Source organism: Anneissia japonica, unplaced genomic scaffold (assembly GCF_011630105.1).
Source record: "Anneissia japonica isolate Jap-2015-1 unplaced genomic scaffold, ASM1163010v1 scaffold21_len1647178_cov195, whole genome shotgun sequence".
In the NCBI taxonomy this organism is placed as follows: domain Eukaryota; kingdom Metazoa; phylum Echinodermata; class Crinoidea; order Comatulida; family Comatulidae; genus Anneissia; species Anneissia japonica.
The window spans coordinates 792,388-810,351 of NW_022750455.1; the positions used below are offsets into that span (position 1 = coordinate 792,388).

Consider the following 17,964-nt stretch of genomic DNA (forward strand, 5'->3'; position numbering starts at 1 on the left):
TTAAGTTTTTTATTTAATTTTGAATTAATTCTTTATGTAAATTTTGTATTGAGAGGTTGTTATTTATTTTACTGTAATTTAATTAGTTTAATATGCTCTTTTGTTTTGTCTTACTATGTGTATTGAGGATCCCTAATGATCAGCTTCGGCTGGATGGACCACCCTCATTAAAGATTGTTGAAATATAATTTTAAAAAATTATTTATTTTCTAATTTCAGCTTTGGGTACATTCAAGGCCAAATGTTACATTTTGCTTTTGTTAAAAACTTGAAGGATGAAGTACTATTTGTCAACAACAGTTTTCAAGAATACTTGGGAACAAGTGACGGGAGCTTTTTGGCAAAAATATCCCAATCCGTCGAGGTTTGTATGTACAGTAGAACTAATAGAAGTAATATTTTCTGTAGCTCTGTATATTTGGCCTTTTTAATTGTTATTTGAACTTGCATTGTAAATCCATTTTAGATTTCTATTTTCTAATTATATATTTTTAGTTTTATATATTATTTTGAATTTATTCATTTTCTGTAAATTAAGGATAGGCCTATGGTTTATAGTTTTTTTTTCTCATTTTTATATTATATATTTATGTTATTTGATTAGGGATAGTTTATTCTGACCTTATTTATTTCTTTCTCTGTTGTTTTACTGTTTCTTTGACCTACTTTAATCGTTTTTTGATCCTGCTTGATTTATTTGCATTTTTAACTTTTAATTCATTATTGGTTTTTTTCTTTTATAATTTATGTTCACTTTTATTTTTTTCTTTTTCCTTATCTATATATTTTTATTTATTTGATATTTATTTATTTTTTTCATTAAGGCTACTTACTGTAATCTAAATTTATTTACAGTATATTACTACTGTATTGATTTTTTTCATACTCTCTTTTTTTTTGTTTTACTATGTGTATTAAGGCTCCCTAATGATCAGCTTCGGCTGGATGGACCACCCTCCACAGTGCAACTCCACTTCAACATATACCGGACACAGACGGATACAAACATTGTTCTTAACCTGTCTAATATACCCTATTCAGACTAGACTTTGCATTGCGACCGGTTGCGATGTAATCTGTGGTAAACAGTTGTAATCCAGATTGTTTGCAACCATTCGCAAACTTCAACAGCATTCAGACACCTTTTTACTTTGATACTTTACATCACTAGCAATGATATAGGTCGTCCTGTTTTGTTTGACCTCAGCCAATCAGTGCCTGTGGAATCCGTTGTGATCGGATTCCATGGTAATCGGGAGTAATAAAGATTGTAGCACCCAATCGCAACAGGTAACAATTGCGAAATCGATTACTTATCGACTACTATTAGTGAGCTTTCAGACACGATTTTAGTTTGCGATTAAGTGTCGCAATTGCTACAACCGATCGCAATGCGAAACTAGTCTGAATGGGGTATAACTTCCAATATGAAGGTTATTCGAGGAGGCAAGTGATAGCCAACCGCTCAACTCTATGATCCAAGTTAGGATTTGTAATGAAACCTTATTGTAGCTTGTAGTTAAGATGCTTGCCTTCCAAATCCAAGGTTCAATTAGAGACAACTGTATTGTCCTTTGATTATAATGAAAATCTTACTTCAGCTCCCATTTCAATTGGAATAAAGTCCTGATGTAGTTTTTTATGAATATTCTTTTTTTCTATATTTCCTTTAGCAAACATGTTCTCTCTGAAGATACGACGTCTAGGAGAATTGAGGATAATAAATTGATCTCTACACGAATTTTATCAAAAACTAATCGCATGCCAAGATGGGGAAATTATGTGTTTGGCAGCAATGCAAGATATGTATATGTTGTAGAGGAAACAATTGTTGATCCTGTCAACAAGATATTTACTTCATATACAAGGAACATTGGATACACTAAATTTATGGTAGGTACCAGGGTGGTCAATTTTTTCATATCTGCAAATCACTGTCTAAAATCAAGGACTTTGTCCTCCTCGCAAACTTAAAGCCTAGCCCAGGAGCGAAAAAATTGTTTAGTATATTGTAACACTTAATTTTCTAAGACTCTAAAGCAGCATTTGAAGAATTAATCGGGAATAGCTAAGAAGATACGGATTGTTGAATATTTACTTTGATACTTTACATCACTAGCAACGATATAAGTCGTCCTGTTTTGTTTGACCTCAGCCAATCAGTGCCTGTGGAATCTGTTGTGATCGGATTCCATGGTAATGGGAGTAATAAAGATTGTAGCTCCCAATCGCAACGGGTAACAATTGCGAAATCGATTGCTTATTGACTACTATTAGTGAGCTTTCAGACACGATTTTAGTTTGCGATTAAGTGTCGCAATTGCTACAACCGATCGTAATGCGAAACTTGTCTGAATGGGGTATAACTTCCAATATGAAGGTTATTCGAGGAGACAAGTGATAGCCAACCGCTCAACTCTATGATCCAAGTTAGGATTTGTAATAAAACCTTACTGTAGCTTGTAGTTAAGATGCTTGCCTTCCAAATCCAAGGTTCAATTAGAGACAACTGTATTGTCCTTTGATTATAATGAAAATCTTACAGCAGCTCCATTTCAATTGGAATAAAGTCCTGATGTAGTTTTTTATGAATATTCTTTTTTTCTATATTTCCTTTAGCAAACATGTTCTCTCTGAAGATACGACTTCTAGGAGAATTGAGGATAATAAATTGATCTCTACACGAATTTTATCAAAAACTAATCGCATGCCAAGATGGGGAAATTATGTGTTTGGCAGCAATGCAAGATATGTATATGTTGTAGAGGAAACAATTGTTGATCCTGTCAACAAGATATTTACTTCATATACAAGGAACATTGGATACACTAAATTTATGGTAGGTACCAGGGTGGTCAATTTTTTCATATCTGCAAATCACTGTCTAAAATCAAGGACTTTGTCCTCCTCGCAAACTTAAAGCCTAGCCCAGGAGCGAAAAAATTGTTTAGTATATTGTAACACTTAATTTTCTAAGACTCTAAAGCAGCATTTGAAGAATTAATCGGGAATAGCTAAGAAGATACGGATTGTTGAATATTTAGAAACTGGGTAAAAAGGAGCATTATGCCCCTTTGCCAATGTAAAAAGAAGTAAGAAATCTTTCATTGATAGAATGATATTATACATTCCTGATGGTGACATAATTAATGTTGAATATTGAATCCCGACACGATGGCATGCATTTCGATACTTGGAGTATGTATTGTACATTACTATCAAAATTATGTATATTATGTGTATTTGTGTTGTGTTTGCAGATATGTTTGTTTATAATTATGTATATATGTATGTTTCCTGAACCGTAAGTGAAATTTTTAACACTACCCTATGGGTTGTATTCACATTGATAAAGTTGATCTTATATTTATCATAGGTTGTGGAAGAAAAGTGTATTTATAAAACGTCGCCAGAAAATAAAGATTGGACGGTCGTTGAAAAGCATGCGTGGATCAACTCCAACCTCTTTGGCGTGTCTAGAGCTCTGCGGGCATTTGGTCTTGAGAGATACAAGGCTAACATTACCAAATCAAATCGGGGATTCCAATATGTACTTGATCAACTTTATCCAACCTTGACAGAGAAGTCAAACGCTGACATACTGCCGACAGAGATGACGAAGATGAAAAACAATGCAAAGACGAAAGCTGCCAATATGGCTGCCAAAGCAGGAATCTGTCAATAGTGAAGAATTATTTCTGTTAAAAGAAAGACCAATCAAAAACAAAAGCTGCAAGAATGAAATTTTAAAATAACGATCAACATAATTTATATACTATCTTCAGGAATTGGATCAAACGTACCTGGCATTCTATTACATTCTTTTAATGTCATTAAATTTTTTATACCTTGCACACCTATATTACTGTTTCACAATGAATTGGCCAGTTGTTAATCTTATCCAAGGCACTCGGGTTGTAATGTAGAATGGTGGAGATAGCAATATTGAAATTCTGCATTGTGCAGTTGCTTTCTGAGGTACAGTAATTTGTAATATGAATTTTTTAAAACACTTTTGATGAAGAGGAACTGGTTAAGATGTTGGCTTTTTAGTCCCGGTGTCTTGCCCTTGTAATTTTTATGATTTTTCTTCTCATGACTAAAAACATCTCCACTTTTAAGCCTTATACAGTAGATTAATTCTAATGAATGAGTGGCAATTCACTCAATGCTGTTTCTAGATGAAATTTTAGTACAAGGCCATAGATCGATTCCCCGCACATTATTTTTTGATTTATGTAGAGCATTCATCATTTTTGCCATTTGCCAAACCCCAGTGGAATAGCCTTCTAACAACGTAATTCTGGTCTTCTACTTCAAAAACAAATAATATCATATGTGTCTAAATTATATTGTTGGGAAGGCCTGGGTCTTTTGTGGCAAGTATTTTTGTTATCTCAGTGTTTTTATATTAAAATTATATTATTTTTGTCCAAACCATTATAATAATCAAATTTATGTAGAAATTTTGACCTTATACTGAGATAACATTTTAGGTAGTTGCAAATCTAATAATTACATTGTAATTCAAGTCAGATTATTTATTTAAATTTATAGAACACTAAATATGTTATTTTGTTTTAAAATACAGTATATAAAAGTTTAAATCAATTTATTTTAGAAGATATGTAACTAAGATGCTTTTTATAATTTTGTCTGTGAAGGCAGGAAGTTGGTTAAGTACCTTCTGGCCAAGGTTCTTTTTATTGACTCACCAAGTTAGCTAGTGTGACCGCCATCTGTAAATTACTATTTCTTGGCTTTGATTTTACTGATAGTGTGATAAATTATTTGTTTGGAATGGTGGGACAAAAGTAGGAGGGCGACAAACTATAAATTCTAGACATCAACAAAGGCTGCTGCTGTAAAAATGCACTATAAATTCTGTAAATGCTTTACAAGTATTCACCAGATTATATTGTCCTATATAAGTGTTTTAAAATTTCCTTATATTCTACCAAAACTTTTGTCAGATTTAAAGAACAAAATGAAGTTACTTATTGTAAAATACAAATTTGATTAAAAATGTTATGTAAATCAAAATATATAAAATAAAACTTGCTAAATCTCTGAATATTGTTATACATTTTTTGTTTTTGTTTTGTTATTTTTTTTTTAAAGAAACGCATTCATTTGACAAGAAAAGATTAATAAAAATTAAAGAGCATTTTAACATTGCACCCTTCAGAGATTCACTAACATTATAATACTGTACAGTAATGTTTGGATACATAATTCCCATGCATGTTGTTGCAGCCAGTGGTGGCTCTAGTACTTTGCCAACAAGGGGTCCAACAAGTCACACGAGTAAAATCCCTGGTGGATTTTGTGGGTGAGGGATTTATGAAGATGGCAAAATTGACACTTGTTATACAAAATGTTTTTAGTTTTGCATAATTATAATAATTAAAATTTATTACCTCAGGCAAGGCGGTATTGTATACACTGCAAGATTTTGCAAAATCTAATGAATGGAGCTTTATAAAATCTAGTGGAAAGGTACGGTACATAATAATCAAAGAAAGATACACTACCATTCAATTTTACCCTTGAGCATAACAGGAAATAATGGAATCGCCCCTCTGTATTTAGGCAGCCTTCAAAGAATGTGCCTGAATACGATGGACGATTCAATTATTTTAATGAGGGTATTCTGCAGCACAAAAGAAAATAATGTGCCTGAATACAACTGGCAATTTCACTTTTTCATTGAGGGCATTTTTGCCCATTATACACGGCCGGCATATTGTCGGTACTGTCTTCTGGCACAGGGTAGCGTCATACATGTCAAGACTCGCGTATTCGAGGTCTGTCTCGTGCTCTTGCGCTTAAGGACCAAAATCTCGCGCATAAATGTAATAATGCCTGTAATAAAAAATATATGTACAATTTCTAGCTCTCCCGCTAAATATTCATAATCTAATGTACTTAAATTAGGATTGGTTTTGTTGTTATACTGTACATTCGAACGCAAATAAATGGTGCATTACACCAGGGTTATTTGGTTTGGCTTTCTATTTTCGATCGTGGAAGGCAGAAATACAGTATGCATTCCCAAGAAAAAATGTGCGATTCCTAACAGATGTTCAGTTGTAAATTCAACCATAAAGTAGCAAAGAAAGCATTTCCAGGTATCTAGGGAACAAAACATTCAAGGGGGAGGGGAATACCCGAACACCCCCCTTTTAGAAAGGTTTTAGAACAAGTCTCACGCCTGCAAATTAGTCGAGTTTGACATGTATGTGGTGGAGGTGTAGACTCTGTGGAGTGACTGCTCTAGTTATATATAGGCCTACAGTATTTAAAATGTAAATGAAAAGAACAGGTGCAATCCTGGATTGTGGAACAAATATGATAGACATGAAAAAGGATAACGTAAAACACCGAACGACAACTAATGCATCAACTTACCAAAGTATTTGATATAAAAGTGCGGGAAATTTGCATAAAATGTACAAACAAATTCAGACTAGATATTTTAATTTCATACATTTATTGCAAAATTTAATAAAAACCTTTTCAGGAATACATATATAGGCACTACATATATTGTTTTAACTCATCTTCATTTACTTATCTACAATATTAACTATTTAAAAAGTGATAATATTTAGATCGATGAAATAAATTCAGATCAAAACTTCAAAATATGCAAAAAACAATAAAGCAAACAAACACAGACATATAAAAATAATTAAAAAAACAATTATCAAAATGTTTAGGCCTTATTCTACATATTTACACCATATTTATATATGGTAATTAAAAAAATATAATATTATTACAGTCTTGCAATATAATATGGCAATGAATATATTGTAATTTTTTACAAAGAATGATTAAAAGCCAATACAGTAATATGCATATTTTGGTATAAAATGATTGGTGACAAAAATGCATATACTTTTGTTAATCTCCCAATAAATTAAAAATACTACCCTTATTACATTGCAAAAGCACAAAAACAGAGGGAATGAATTTTTACTCAGGAATAAGTGAAATTGACATAGGTCCTGAAGGCACTCTTATAGAGTGAAATTTAATCTTTGCATCTTTGCATTTTAGAGTATATCTTAAAATACTACTTCTATTTATTATATTCATCTATTAAGTTTAATCAATTTATTTAAGGTTTTGTTTTTTTTTAAAAGTTTTTCTACTGTAGAATTAATCCATTGTCATTTCTATGCAATCCTATCCTACTGGGATTTAACCCAATTACACACCTCTGTATAATGCTGTGTTTTTCAGTGTGGCTCTTCTTTCAGTCCACTGTAAGTAATCCCCTGCTTTCAGGCTGGAACCAAATAGTACCCCACACACTTACATCTGTCAATACTATCATCACTCTCCCAGAAAACCTGATAGTGTGTACAAACCGTATGCTTGAGCCCCAAAGAAATTCCATGCTAACCTTTAATCCCATATACCCCCTGCTACTGAGGTTGAACCACATAGCACCTCTGTGCATCTCTCAGCACAATAATACATTCAGCCTCCATAGTCATAGAGCATAACAAGAAATTAATTGACATAAATAGCACCTTCACCTGTGTTCAATCTGATGTCAATAGGCATTCACACTGTTACATATATTTAACTTGTGTCCACATTGATATCTATTTTAACATGTGTTCACACCAAGAGTGGCACCAGGATTTGCCCGATGAGGGTCTGGGGTCCCTGGCTAGAGGTGTTGCTAAAATTTCTTGAAAGTGGTCCAGGGAGCCACAAATATGACAATTAGCGGGTTTCAAATGTTATTTAATCAATTATAGTCTCATTAGTAGAGTGAAAAATATATATAATTGTTTAATCTCCCTGGAGGGAAGCCTACGCTACCTCTCCACCACCCCCACCCCTTACTGGTGGCACTCTGGGTTCACATTATACTTCCAGTTTTTTTCTAACCTATAGTCTCCATGTATGCTTATCAGTGTGACACAATTTAATTGCAAGTTTGCACTTCAATCAAATTGTATACATTAGATTTTAAAGTGTTTAAAAACAGAAAGCATAGCGTGTGTGTGTGTGTATTCGTAGATGGAATCAACTATTTACACACTATAATCACGGACGAATCTGTAGTCTCAGGAGAACGCCAGCATTGTGTTCAACCGTATAAACCGTCTTACTGTTTCAATCCAAATGCAAGTAGCTAACAAGGAACATTACAGCAATACCAAAACACATGAAGATAACCTGTTTCACAGATTCACTGAAAAATAATAATTTAAACATTAATAATCATAGGCCTACTTCTAATTAATTATACACCAATTTGTCTTGTAAAGAACACCAAAAATTTGTAATTTTCACTATATTAATGTAGCTTATAAGCAAATATAATAATTATATTAGGAACAGTAAGGGCAAACCAAAATACTTCTTATGTAATTACTGTATTTGAGTCAAACTATGTCATGTCTATTATATATTCTTGTATCATTAACATGCAAAAGATGTCAGAATTATACTGTCTGGTGTGATGCGCTAAAAAACTGCAAAAGTGACATAACAGCTATGTGGTCTCCCTGGCCGAAGACAGGGGCCCTGATAGACATTTTTTGTCAGGAGTATGGGTACCAAATCGACCAATATATATATTTTCAATTATCGCTTTTTAACGTTTTCTATTTCCAATTATTATTGTTACTGTATTTAAGTATTTCAAATGTCTTAATTTTTTAATGTAATTTCCCAATTTCTTTTAAATTTATCGCTTTTTAACAGTTGTATTCCCAATTGATGTATTTAAAATGTCTAAATAATTTTTCTCAAAATATTTTGCCACTGTTTAAAGGTTTTTTCTTTTATCTTTTACAATTGACAGCTAACCTTTAAAAGCATGAGTGAGCATATTAAGATTGTAAGCTGAGTGACATTTTTTATGGCATCCCTAGTGACAGAGAACAAAGATTTACATGAAATTATCTGCTGTATCTCCTAATAATGAATAAATATATTATGAATGTAAATGTAAAGGTCAATGGTATAGATTGAATAAAAGGTAGACATTTATCAGTATTTGTTTTCTATTCAAAATCATTTTCCTGTTTTTTTTTTTAATGACAAATTGTACTGTAAACAATATGAGAGTTACTTAAATTGTATAACTACCAACTTTGTTTGTCCCTGATCCATGAGACGAAAAAATAAATAAAATAAAATTTGTATATAGCACCCTCTATGTAATAATCACAAAATAGAGCACCCTCTATGTTATTTTCGCTTTAAATTGTAGTGGAACCGCTATGAATTACAGTCCTCGGTCAGTATAGCTTCATTAAAAGAAATTTATTTGGCTTGTATTCAAATTTTAATGACAAATTAACTTCATTTTTATGAATTTTAAGGTATAATCAGCCTATACATTTTATCTTTTTTAACAATTTTTATGATGCATGAGATAATACAACGTAGGCATGGTACATAAAAAGTGGATGCTCATGTGTGAGACTCATGCACTGACATTATGCGTGAGAGTTGGCAGGTGTAAAATTGATAATAAACAAATAAAGTATTCTATTGTGCTATTGCTACACAGTATATACAACAAAGGTCAGCATTAAATAAAATGACCCTGGTTGAAATGAGTTGACCCTGGCTAAAATTAATGGCCTGTGGTGCAAACAAAATAGTTCTTTTAGAAATAAAATGTTCATAACCATTCATAAGAGATCCTGATCAATAGTCTTAGTTGAAAAAATAGCAAATTAAAATTGGCCTTAAATTAAGCCATAAATCTGATTAGACAACATAGCTATGCTCCTATGCTAATTATACAACCAGCTACGGGTCACACGGCAGAAATGTACTGTACACTCTCTTATAAGGCAACCCACGTAAAAGATGACCCCGAGTTTGAGAAGGTTTTTGGACAATTTTTGTATTCATCATGTTTTTTGTTTCATCGTCGAAATTCCTACTTTCCTGCTTATTATGGTATTGATACTGCATCTAACTGGCTAAAACTAAAACAGAGTCCAATGCAAGGCTAATCTTCCAAATAATACCATTTTCCGATTTTTTAATTGTCCCCTAAAAATCTTATTTCCCCGTATTTAAAATTGCATTCATTCATACTAACATTTAGTGGTTTCATTGCAGTGGTAAATTTGCGTGTTACAGACGATCCACAAATACTATGAACATGATTTAAAAAATCAAAAAAATGATTTAAAAAATCAAAAATTTGAATGCCTTGCATATAAGACGACCCCAATTTTCAATCATAATTTGCTATTTTAAGCCTTATCTTATATGTGAGTATATACGTTACTTAATACCACAGATCTTATAGGTCTGTGTAAGTACTAACATTTTCTGTCGTGTGAATCAGGTATAAAAATAGGCTCCCAGCGGTAGTGTGTCTATGCCCTCTACTGCCTTGCTGTATTATGTTTACTAATAAAGTATCCACATGGGATTACGTTATCAGAAAATGTGTGCTGTTATATTATTTTTTATGACTTTTATACAGTAATAAGTTACTTAAGATGACACACGACCCCTCATGCACTACCACCAGAGTTACCCTTTCTGCCATCTTCAGTTGCCAGATCATAACATAGTGTCTTTGTTCCTGAAGGGGCATAGACACAAAAACAATTGCTTGTACGATGCCTGTGTCAGGTCACTGAGGTGAAGCTGAATTCAATGGTCAGATTGCTGTTTATTGTTGTATTCCTTTTCCGTTAAGATGAATTGTTAGCTTTTGACCTAATTCCTCCATGATAAATGTTATCAAAATATTACAATATTACAATGTTATCTGTTTTACTTCCTCCACAGCAGGTTCATTTCCATGTTTTTAAAATTGATTGACATAGAACTTGGCACTGTGCCAATTACCTGTATTGTCTTAATTCAACCAGAACTGCCAATTGTTATTATAAATGTATATCACTAAATAAAGTTTATTTTTCACTAGCCATATTTGTGAGTTCCCATATGCTTTGTTATTTCTTCATTCAGTTACCAGTAAATTGAATTATTTTATTGGGCATACATGCCATCTTAAGCCTACACCTTTGATGTTACCCAGCTCAATCGATGTTATATGTCTCAAATTACCAAAATATTTTTAATGGGAGTTCATTGCTTTTATATTTATAAGGATTTCAATGTTTTATTGAATATATCAAGCTCTGTCCAGATTACTATAACAACAATAATAATAATAATAATAATAATAATAATAATAATAATAATAATAATAATAATTCAGTTCTCCTATAGTGCATTCTGTAAACAGCTTCAATGCACTTTACAACAAGAAAAGAAAAACAAGCAGATTATAAAATTTTCTTTGACAAAAATCTGTTGTTTACCAATATAAATAGTCATGATCTGCCCATATTTGGTCATGATGTGATGTAATCATCACCATATTTAGGCGTGTCACATGATTTTGTCAAATAAAATTTGATAGACTGGACAGCGCTTTTGATATTTTTGAAATGTGTACCTGTACTGTTGGCTTATTTAATGGATTTCAATGAAAATCAATACACCACAGTGTGTAACAACAGAGGTTATTAATAATCAATAAAGCATATAGGCATATGCAAGGCTGGAAAAAGTTAACTACTCCAGACAACCACTGATGGGGTTAAATAGTAAACAGATGACATGGAGACATTTTATGAATATAATTTTCTAGATGGAGGCAAAATAAATTTCAACATTCTCTATCACAAATACTGCAAATACTGTAATAAAAGGCAGGAACAGAATTGCAGAGCTTTTAGAAATAGCAACTCTGTTACAGTATGTGCTAAAGAGGTTTATATACTTACATTGGATCTTTTTCCTCTAGAAGTTCTGGTACAATTGTGACAAGTGATATAAATAAAAATCCCCCTGATGTGAATGGTAGAACCCATGCTGAACTGCTACCTAAACAAATACAAAAAAAAACAAAAAACAAAACCATATAATGGCATCAATTTAATATATATTTGTATTTCAAATTGTAGTGTTGACGTATCTCTGTTTGTGACATCATCAAGATGTTTTATCATTTGAAGCTACACCCTCTAATAATCAAATGTTCAATCATTCGAACCTACACCCTCTAGATGTGCGATCAGCATACTCACCTACACTCTCAGCTGAGTCTGACGCAAGAGCAAATAAAGCTCCCAGCATTCCCCCTGTTGCAGTCATGACTTGGTTCCAAGCAGCACTCTTCCTGTCAAAACCAGCTCGTAATAAAATAGCAAAGTCTCCAATCTAAAAAGTAACCAAAAAACAACTGTAAACAACTATCTCATAGGTTTGCTGCTATTGTTCAATCTTTGATTGATTGAATGAATGACTGATTGATTGAGATCAAACAAAAAAAGAACACACCTTACCCAGGGATGGCTTTTGGAAATTTGCCCACAGGGGTCTGACATACCCGACACGAGTGTCCGAACCAAGGGGTCAACTACAGCCTCGGAATAAAAATTCCTGGTAAGCCCCACGGAGGGAGTTTTTATGGCTTAGTATGGCCCAAATTGTGCCTTTAGATAACAATATTAGGGATTGGCAATAGATAACAATATTAGGGATTGGCAATCAAATGTTATTTGGATAGGCCATGGAGGAAGAAAATAGACAAATTATTGTTTTTGATCAAACAACCTCGCTGTGGCATCAGACGATGGAGGAGCCAGGCCTGTCCAATAGTGGAAAATTCCCCACTGCCCCCTGCTGGCGCAACCATTGATCTTACCTCATGTGGTATTTCATGCAACATTATAGCAAATGTCGTCACAACTCCAACCTATTTAAAACAAACAGAAACAAACATAATAAAACTTTAGACAGTCAATTAAACCCAAAATGACCAATTAAAAAATATTTTTCAATATGCAGGGCCAGACAATACCCACATGTCCCACAAACTTGTATTCATGAGTGTAGCTGCTTTACCAAAAAAAAAAAAAAAAATACAAAAAATCTTAAAATTTATTATTAATAACATTTAGTTGCAAGAAAAATCTTGATTGGAAATCAAGATGCCTAGCAAAAGTTGCCTTTCAAACACCCACCAAACAGCAGTGTTGCGTTCAGAATGACTAATACTGTGGTAAATACTACATTATAAAAATTATTTTTTGTTGACGAGTAAGCTCCCTTTTAAACATGACCCAAATTTGTATTCAAGTAGGTAGATTTGTATCCATAGTATGACAAATTCTATGTAAAAATATTAATTTTAAAACATAAAATACTATTTAATATATCCTTGCTGTCACACTGTTTTAATGAGTCTAAATGAATACCATAAACTTCAAAACATTTCAGCACTATACAATGACAACAAAGAATGTATCTGCAATAACATACACACATATAATATAGTACTTTACTTATGTGTACTTTTAAGATTCCACACGACCCAAAGGCATATACATAACCCAAGCATACAATTCCACACATTCCAGCCCAGTATGGATGACCTACTAGTGCCCACCAATAAGTATGGTTTCAGTTATGAATTATGAAAGTAAATTTGCAGAAACAATTATCACTTTACCTTTTTACTGACAAGAAAGCTACCAGCCACAGCAAGCCCATGTGTAAAGTTATCAATAAAATTTGCAAATAGATTCAAATATCCTGTAACCTACAAAATAAAAGAAATAAAGTTAATTATTTACTATATGTAAAAATAATCTAGCCACCAGCAAAGTAGTGTATTTCTATTTTTAAATGTTGAGGCCAAATGTAATAAATAATAGATTCTATTATTAACTCTATTTCAAATAATGGCTGTAGCAAAATAAGTAATAAAAATTATGTAAATTAAAGCCAATAAAACTACATAAAATGAATTACAGGTGCATAGTAATTAAAACAGCATTCAATATAATTTTCAATAAATTTGAGAGACAAGGTTGTCTATTTTGGCAAGATCATGCAATATATGGCTAATCAACTCTTCATGAACATGTTACGATAACTTCAAAAAACACCGACTTAAAGCAGATGTAAATATTACCGATCTAATCTGTTAGATTTACTCTATTATAATTAACTTCACTATTAATGGCCATAGCAAAATTAAAGACACATTACTTTGTCATCAGAGCATGGCAAAAACACATTAACAATACCACATTTGTAAATTCACAAAATAAAAAAAAACACCATTTTTTGCATGGATGTGATCACACTAATTATTCAGTATACAGTATATAAGAGTCTTTGGAAGATCCCGTAAAAATTACATTAGTCCATGTGCTCATCTTGTCAATTCTCTACTTGAATTGTATAAGTGATAAATTTGTTTAACCTACATGTTTTCCTTTGCAATTGACCTATTTTTTGTTAGCTTATCTTGATCTTTGTTACTAAGTACTGTATGCAGTATTAGTTTTTTTAGTTATTAAAAACAACTTAAAAACAACAAATTACAATAATAAACAAACAAATAAATCAAATACTTTACAATTACGACAAAATTATCATATTGAACACTCTATTTTACCTGTATTTTAGCTGGTGGATTTTGAATAATATTTTTTTTATTTTTGTTATTTAAAGATCCATTGTTATTTTTATTTGTCTTCTTTCCATTTGATGTATTTTTTGTTTTCCTTTTTGTTGATCCATTGTAGATCATAGCAACTTGTCCACCATTTGTAGTGGGTATATCCTGGCCTTTAGAATTCTCTGTAGAATAATCTAATTTCTCATGCTTCTGGAAGATAAACACAATTATTGATTAAACCTAAAGGAGGTAAAAAATAGCCAATACTTAAACTGAAAATATCAAAATCCACTGCTTTGACTACTGCTTTATCTATAAAAACTTGTTCATGAGTACTGTAGTTCATATTTAAAATTTCAATTTTTAACATTATTATTTTTTTTTAAGTGTCAACGATTCATAAACCAGTACAAGTAAGCTGATTTGCCTACCTCTTTGTTGACCAACTCATCACTAAGTATTTTTTCCAATATCATGAAAGTGAGTAAACCAAAAATAACCCAAAGACCTATACTTGAGTGTGTTGGTCCATCATCATCATCTGGAGAAAAAAAAAAAAAAAAACACCTTGAAGCATTACAGAAAAATTAAAGGACTGCGCTATCAATATTTTTAAAAAATACATCTGCCGAAAGATGAACTGCTGCATTTGTTTTACAACAGGGGATCCCAAGTCCCCCACGAGTCCCAGGCATTTCCGGCACGACGCACTCCTGCAAGTAAGAGGTGAGTGCGTCAAATAAAATAATATCCTACATTTATTGAAATAATAGAATTGGAATAGATAAGAAATTATCTTTCTAACAATTAACTTCATAAAAATAGATCATTAATTTCCTTGTACACCATATAAAAACCAGAGCGAAGGAGAGAATTTAATCAAAAGGAATTGTTATTTCAATTGTTGTATCTTAATACTGTACAGTAATTATGTGTAGAGAACGCTGATGCTGTCAAAACTATTTCAGTAACTCCACAGGAAGTTGTGAGGTCAGACAAGGTCAATGAAGGAACTTTAATAACTCAACTACTTGCAACGTGGCAAAATAACATCTTGTACTAACAGTCAAACTCAAAATAATATTGTTAATAAAGAGTATTATGTCTTATTCTGTAATCAGCTGGAACTCAAATTTCTTCATGAATTGGGAACAACATGGAAATTAGGAATAATAATTACATTATATGATGGCATATTATGAAATTAGTTATCATCTCAACATATGATTAGTTCTAACAAGGAGGCACTGTACATTACAGTTATATCTAAATGGAGATACGCAGTAGTAGAGAATAATTATCCTAAGACACATATTTCAGTGCCTCCTAGATGTCTAATAATCCGTAACATATCTCCAGTGATGAATTCTTGTTGAAAATTTTCTCTAGGTCATTTCTTAGCTTCTGAAATAATGCCTATACACATTACAGAAGTTCATAGAATCTGCCCGTACCACGCTACACTGATAATTATACCCCAAAGTATGATATAGAATTTCTTTAGGACAACTAAATGGTTTATAAAATCACTGAGACTTTTCCAGATGGCAAGCTATTTAAATATATTAATTTTTTTATACAAGATAAAAGTCAACTTTATTGTCAAAATAATACATTCTGAGATATTTGTTGTACATGACATAGAATCGTTCATAAACATATAGAGTGTTAAATAAAGATTTCTTAGAAAATAAAAATTTGAGTCCTGTGCAGTTATATTCTGAAATTTTGATTAAATAGATTACAAGCGATGTACAATGCTGAATTTTTAAAACGGTTTGTGGATATTTTGTTTTGTTTATGTCTAACCCTTCCCGATCTATTTATGATAATGTCTGAAAATAATGGATGGGATGAATCTTGCATATTATTATACAAGGATTATTAATCATCAAGCAACTGATCATACAAGATTTTGTATTTTGAGCATTCATTTACCGCATTAAAATCCAATTGAAAAATATAATGAAAAAAAAATTTATTTTTAATAATTATAGGATTCAAAAAAAATATTTGTTCATCTGTTTTTTAAAATTAACCTTTAAATTTGACTCTTTATCAATTCAAGAATTACATAAAGATTATTATCTAAAAGGTCATTCTTTTGATCTCACAATCATTAGAAATTGATAACTTAATCCTCTCTGAAATAAACAAGCATAAGGTGGACTTATGGTACATTTATCAACTACAATAACATGACCTACTTTTTTTCTGCAATCCATCTCCATGATGAAGAACATTCATTTTTCTTGTCCACAATTTGATAAATTTATGTTTATCTAATATTATCCATGATAATACAAAAAATAAGAGCTTGCAATTAGAGGAAAAATGCTTGTGCATGAAGCCAATTTATTTCTCTTCTTCGATGGCCTGAGTAGATCAGATTTGTTGATAAGGCCAAAATAATTATACTTGTTTAGCGTCACCCTACCTGAATTTTAAAGCCAAAATATAAAAAAAATTAGAGGCGGGAATTCTTTTTTTAATAAAAAAAAAAAAAGAAAAATAAAAGAATGTTGTCCAGAAAATGATAATCAAAATCAAAGCTTATTTTAAGTGAATTAAAACTAGGATTTCACCAACCAGGTATAATATACATATTGTAGGCCTATGGAAAATGATTAATTTTAACACCATTTTTGTTTCCTGAATGAAATTTAAAATATTAAATTTTTGGAACAATTTCTTTTTTTTTATTGATGTTGAAAGATTATAGGATCAGGCTCTGTGGGAATGTGTGAGTTTGTAACCTATGCAATCCCAGTTGTGTCTATAGCATGGAACTGCTAAAGTAGCATCTAATCCAGAATTGTAGATTATACTGATAAAGTAGATTTATAAAAAAAAAAAAAAAAAAACCCCGCCCCTCCCCACCTAAATTTTGGCCTAACAGCATATCAACTACAAAAGGGCCTGCTACTGTACTTCCCATTTTCAATAAATTTCTGTAACTTTCTAGTGCATGGCCTGGTATTTTGACATTTACAAATCTTCTTTGAAAAACTATCAACAACACCTTCATGTCTATACACAAAAAATGTAATGGCTCCAATACAATGTTCATACACAAAAAATACATGACTGTCTATGACAGCTGCAGTACACTTCCTCTTTAGGATTCTTCAATTGATATGTTTTCTCCGTTTACAATGTTTTTATTACTTTGCTCTCTATTTGACCTTGTCAATCTGGAAGTGTTCTGTTTATTAAGTGGAAAGTTAATAAATCAATAAGTCAATGCATGAATGAATACAAACATTCTTTTAAATGACAATCAATCACAACAACAATTTTCATCAATTGTTAAAAACAATAAAATGAACTCTAAATAAAACCACCTGTGCCAAAATACAGTAAAGGGAAAACTCTGAACATGAAAAAACATATATGCAATGATATAAAACATGAAGAGGGGTCCACATGTGTTCATTTATGAATAATATAGAAAGACAACAGGAAACGGAGTAGAA

General features: G+C 31.8%; 2 protein-coding genes across 3 annotated transcripts in view; one reads left to right on the plus strand and one right to left on the minus strand.

Moving 5' to 3' along the window:
• Positions 1 to 216: 216 nt before the first annotated feature.
• Positions 217 to 5,074, plus strand: LOC117121376 (PRELI domain-containing protein 1, mitochondrial-like). The gene is made up of 3 exons (XM_033266561.1): positions 217 to 364; positions 1,674 to 1,893; positions 3,377 to 5,074. Exons 1-3 carry the CDS (start codon positions 276 to 278, stop codon positions 3,683 to 3,685), a joined length of 618 nt encoding a protein of 205 aa, XP_033122452.1. The 5' UTR covers positions 217 to 275; the 3' UTR covers positions 3,686 to 5,074.
• Positions 5,075 to 7,132: 2,058 nt separating this feature from the next.
• The window catches only part of LOC117121366 (zinc transporter ZIP13-like), a 17,570-nt gene continuing 6,738 nt past the window's right edge, over positions 7,133 to 17,964 (minus strand). The window contains exons 3-9 of one of the 2 annotated variants that reach the window (XM_033266542.1): positions 14,920 to 15,029; positions 14,486 to 14,695; positions 13,532 to 13,621; positions 12,725 to 12,775; positions 12,105 to 12,237; positions 11,802 to 11,901; positions 7,133 to 8,218 (exon numbers count right to left, since the gene is read on the minus strand). In XM_033266542.1, coding sequence (XP_033122433.1) covers positions 8,140 to 8,218; positions 11,802 to 11,901; positions 12,105 to 12,237; positions 12,725 to 12,775; positions 13,532 to 13,621; positions 14,486 to 14,695; positions 14,920 to 15,029 — 773 coding nt within the window. In that variant the 3' untranslated portion in view covers positions 7,133 to 8,139. Of the gene's footprint in view, positions 8,219 to 11,801; positions 11,902 to 12,104; positions 12,238 to 12,724; positions 12,776 to 13,531; positions 13,622 to 14,485; positions 14,699 to 14,919; positions 15,030 to 17,964 lie in introns of both variants that reach the window. The other variant, XM_033266541.1, reaches the window with a different exon arrangement.

What these genes read in the sequence shown, in the direction of transcription:
- LOC117121376 (XM_033266561.1), top strand. Translation starts at nt 276, where the DNA reads ATGAAGTACTATTTGTCAACAACAGTTTTCAAGAATACTTGGGAACAA. An exon ending in AAATATCCCAATCCGTCGAG is followed by an intron (nt 365 to 1,673) that starts GTTTGTATGTAC and finishes TATTTCCTTTAG; the next exon opens with CAAACATGTTCTCTCTGAAG. An exon ending in TTGGATACACTAAATTTATG is followed by an intron (nt 1,894 to 3,376) that starts GTAGGTACCAGG and finishes TATTTATCATAG; the next exon opens with GTTGTGGAAGAAAAGTGTAT.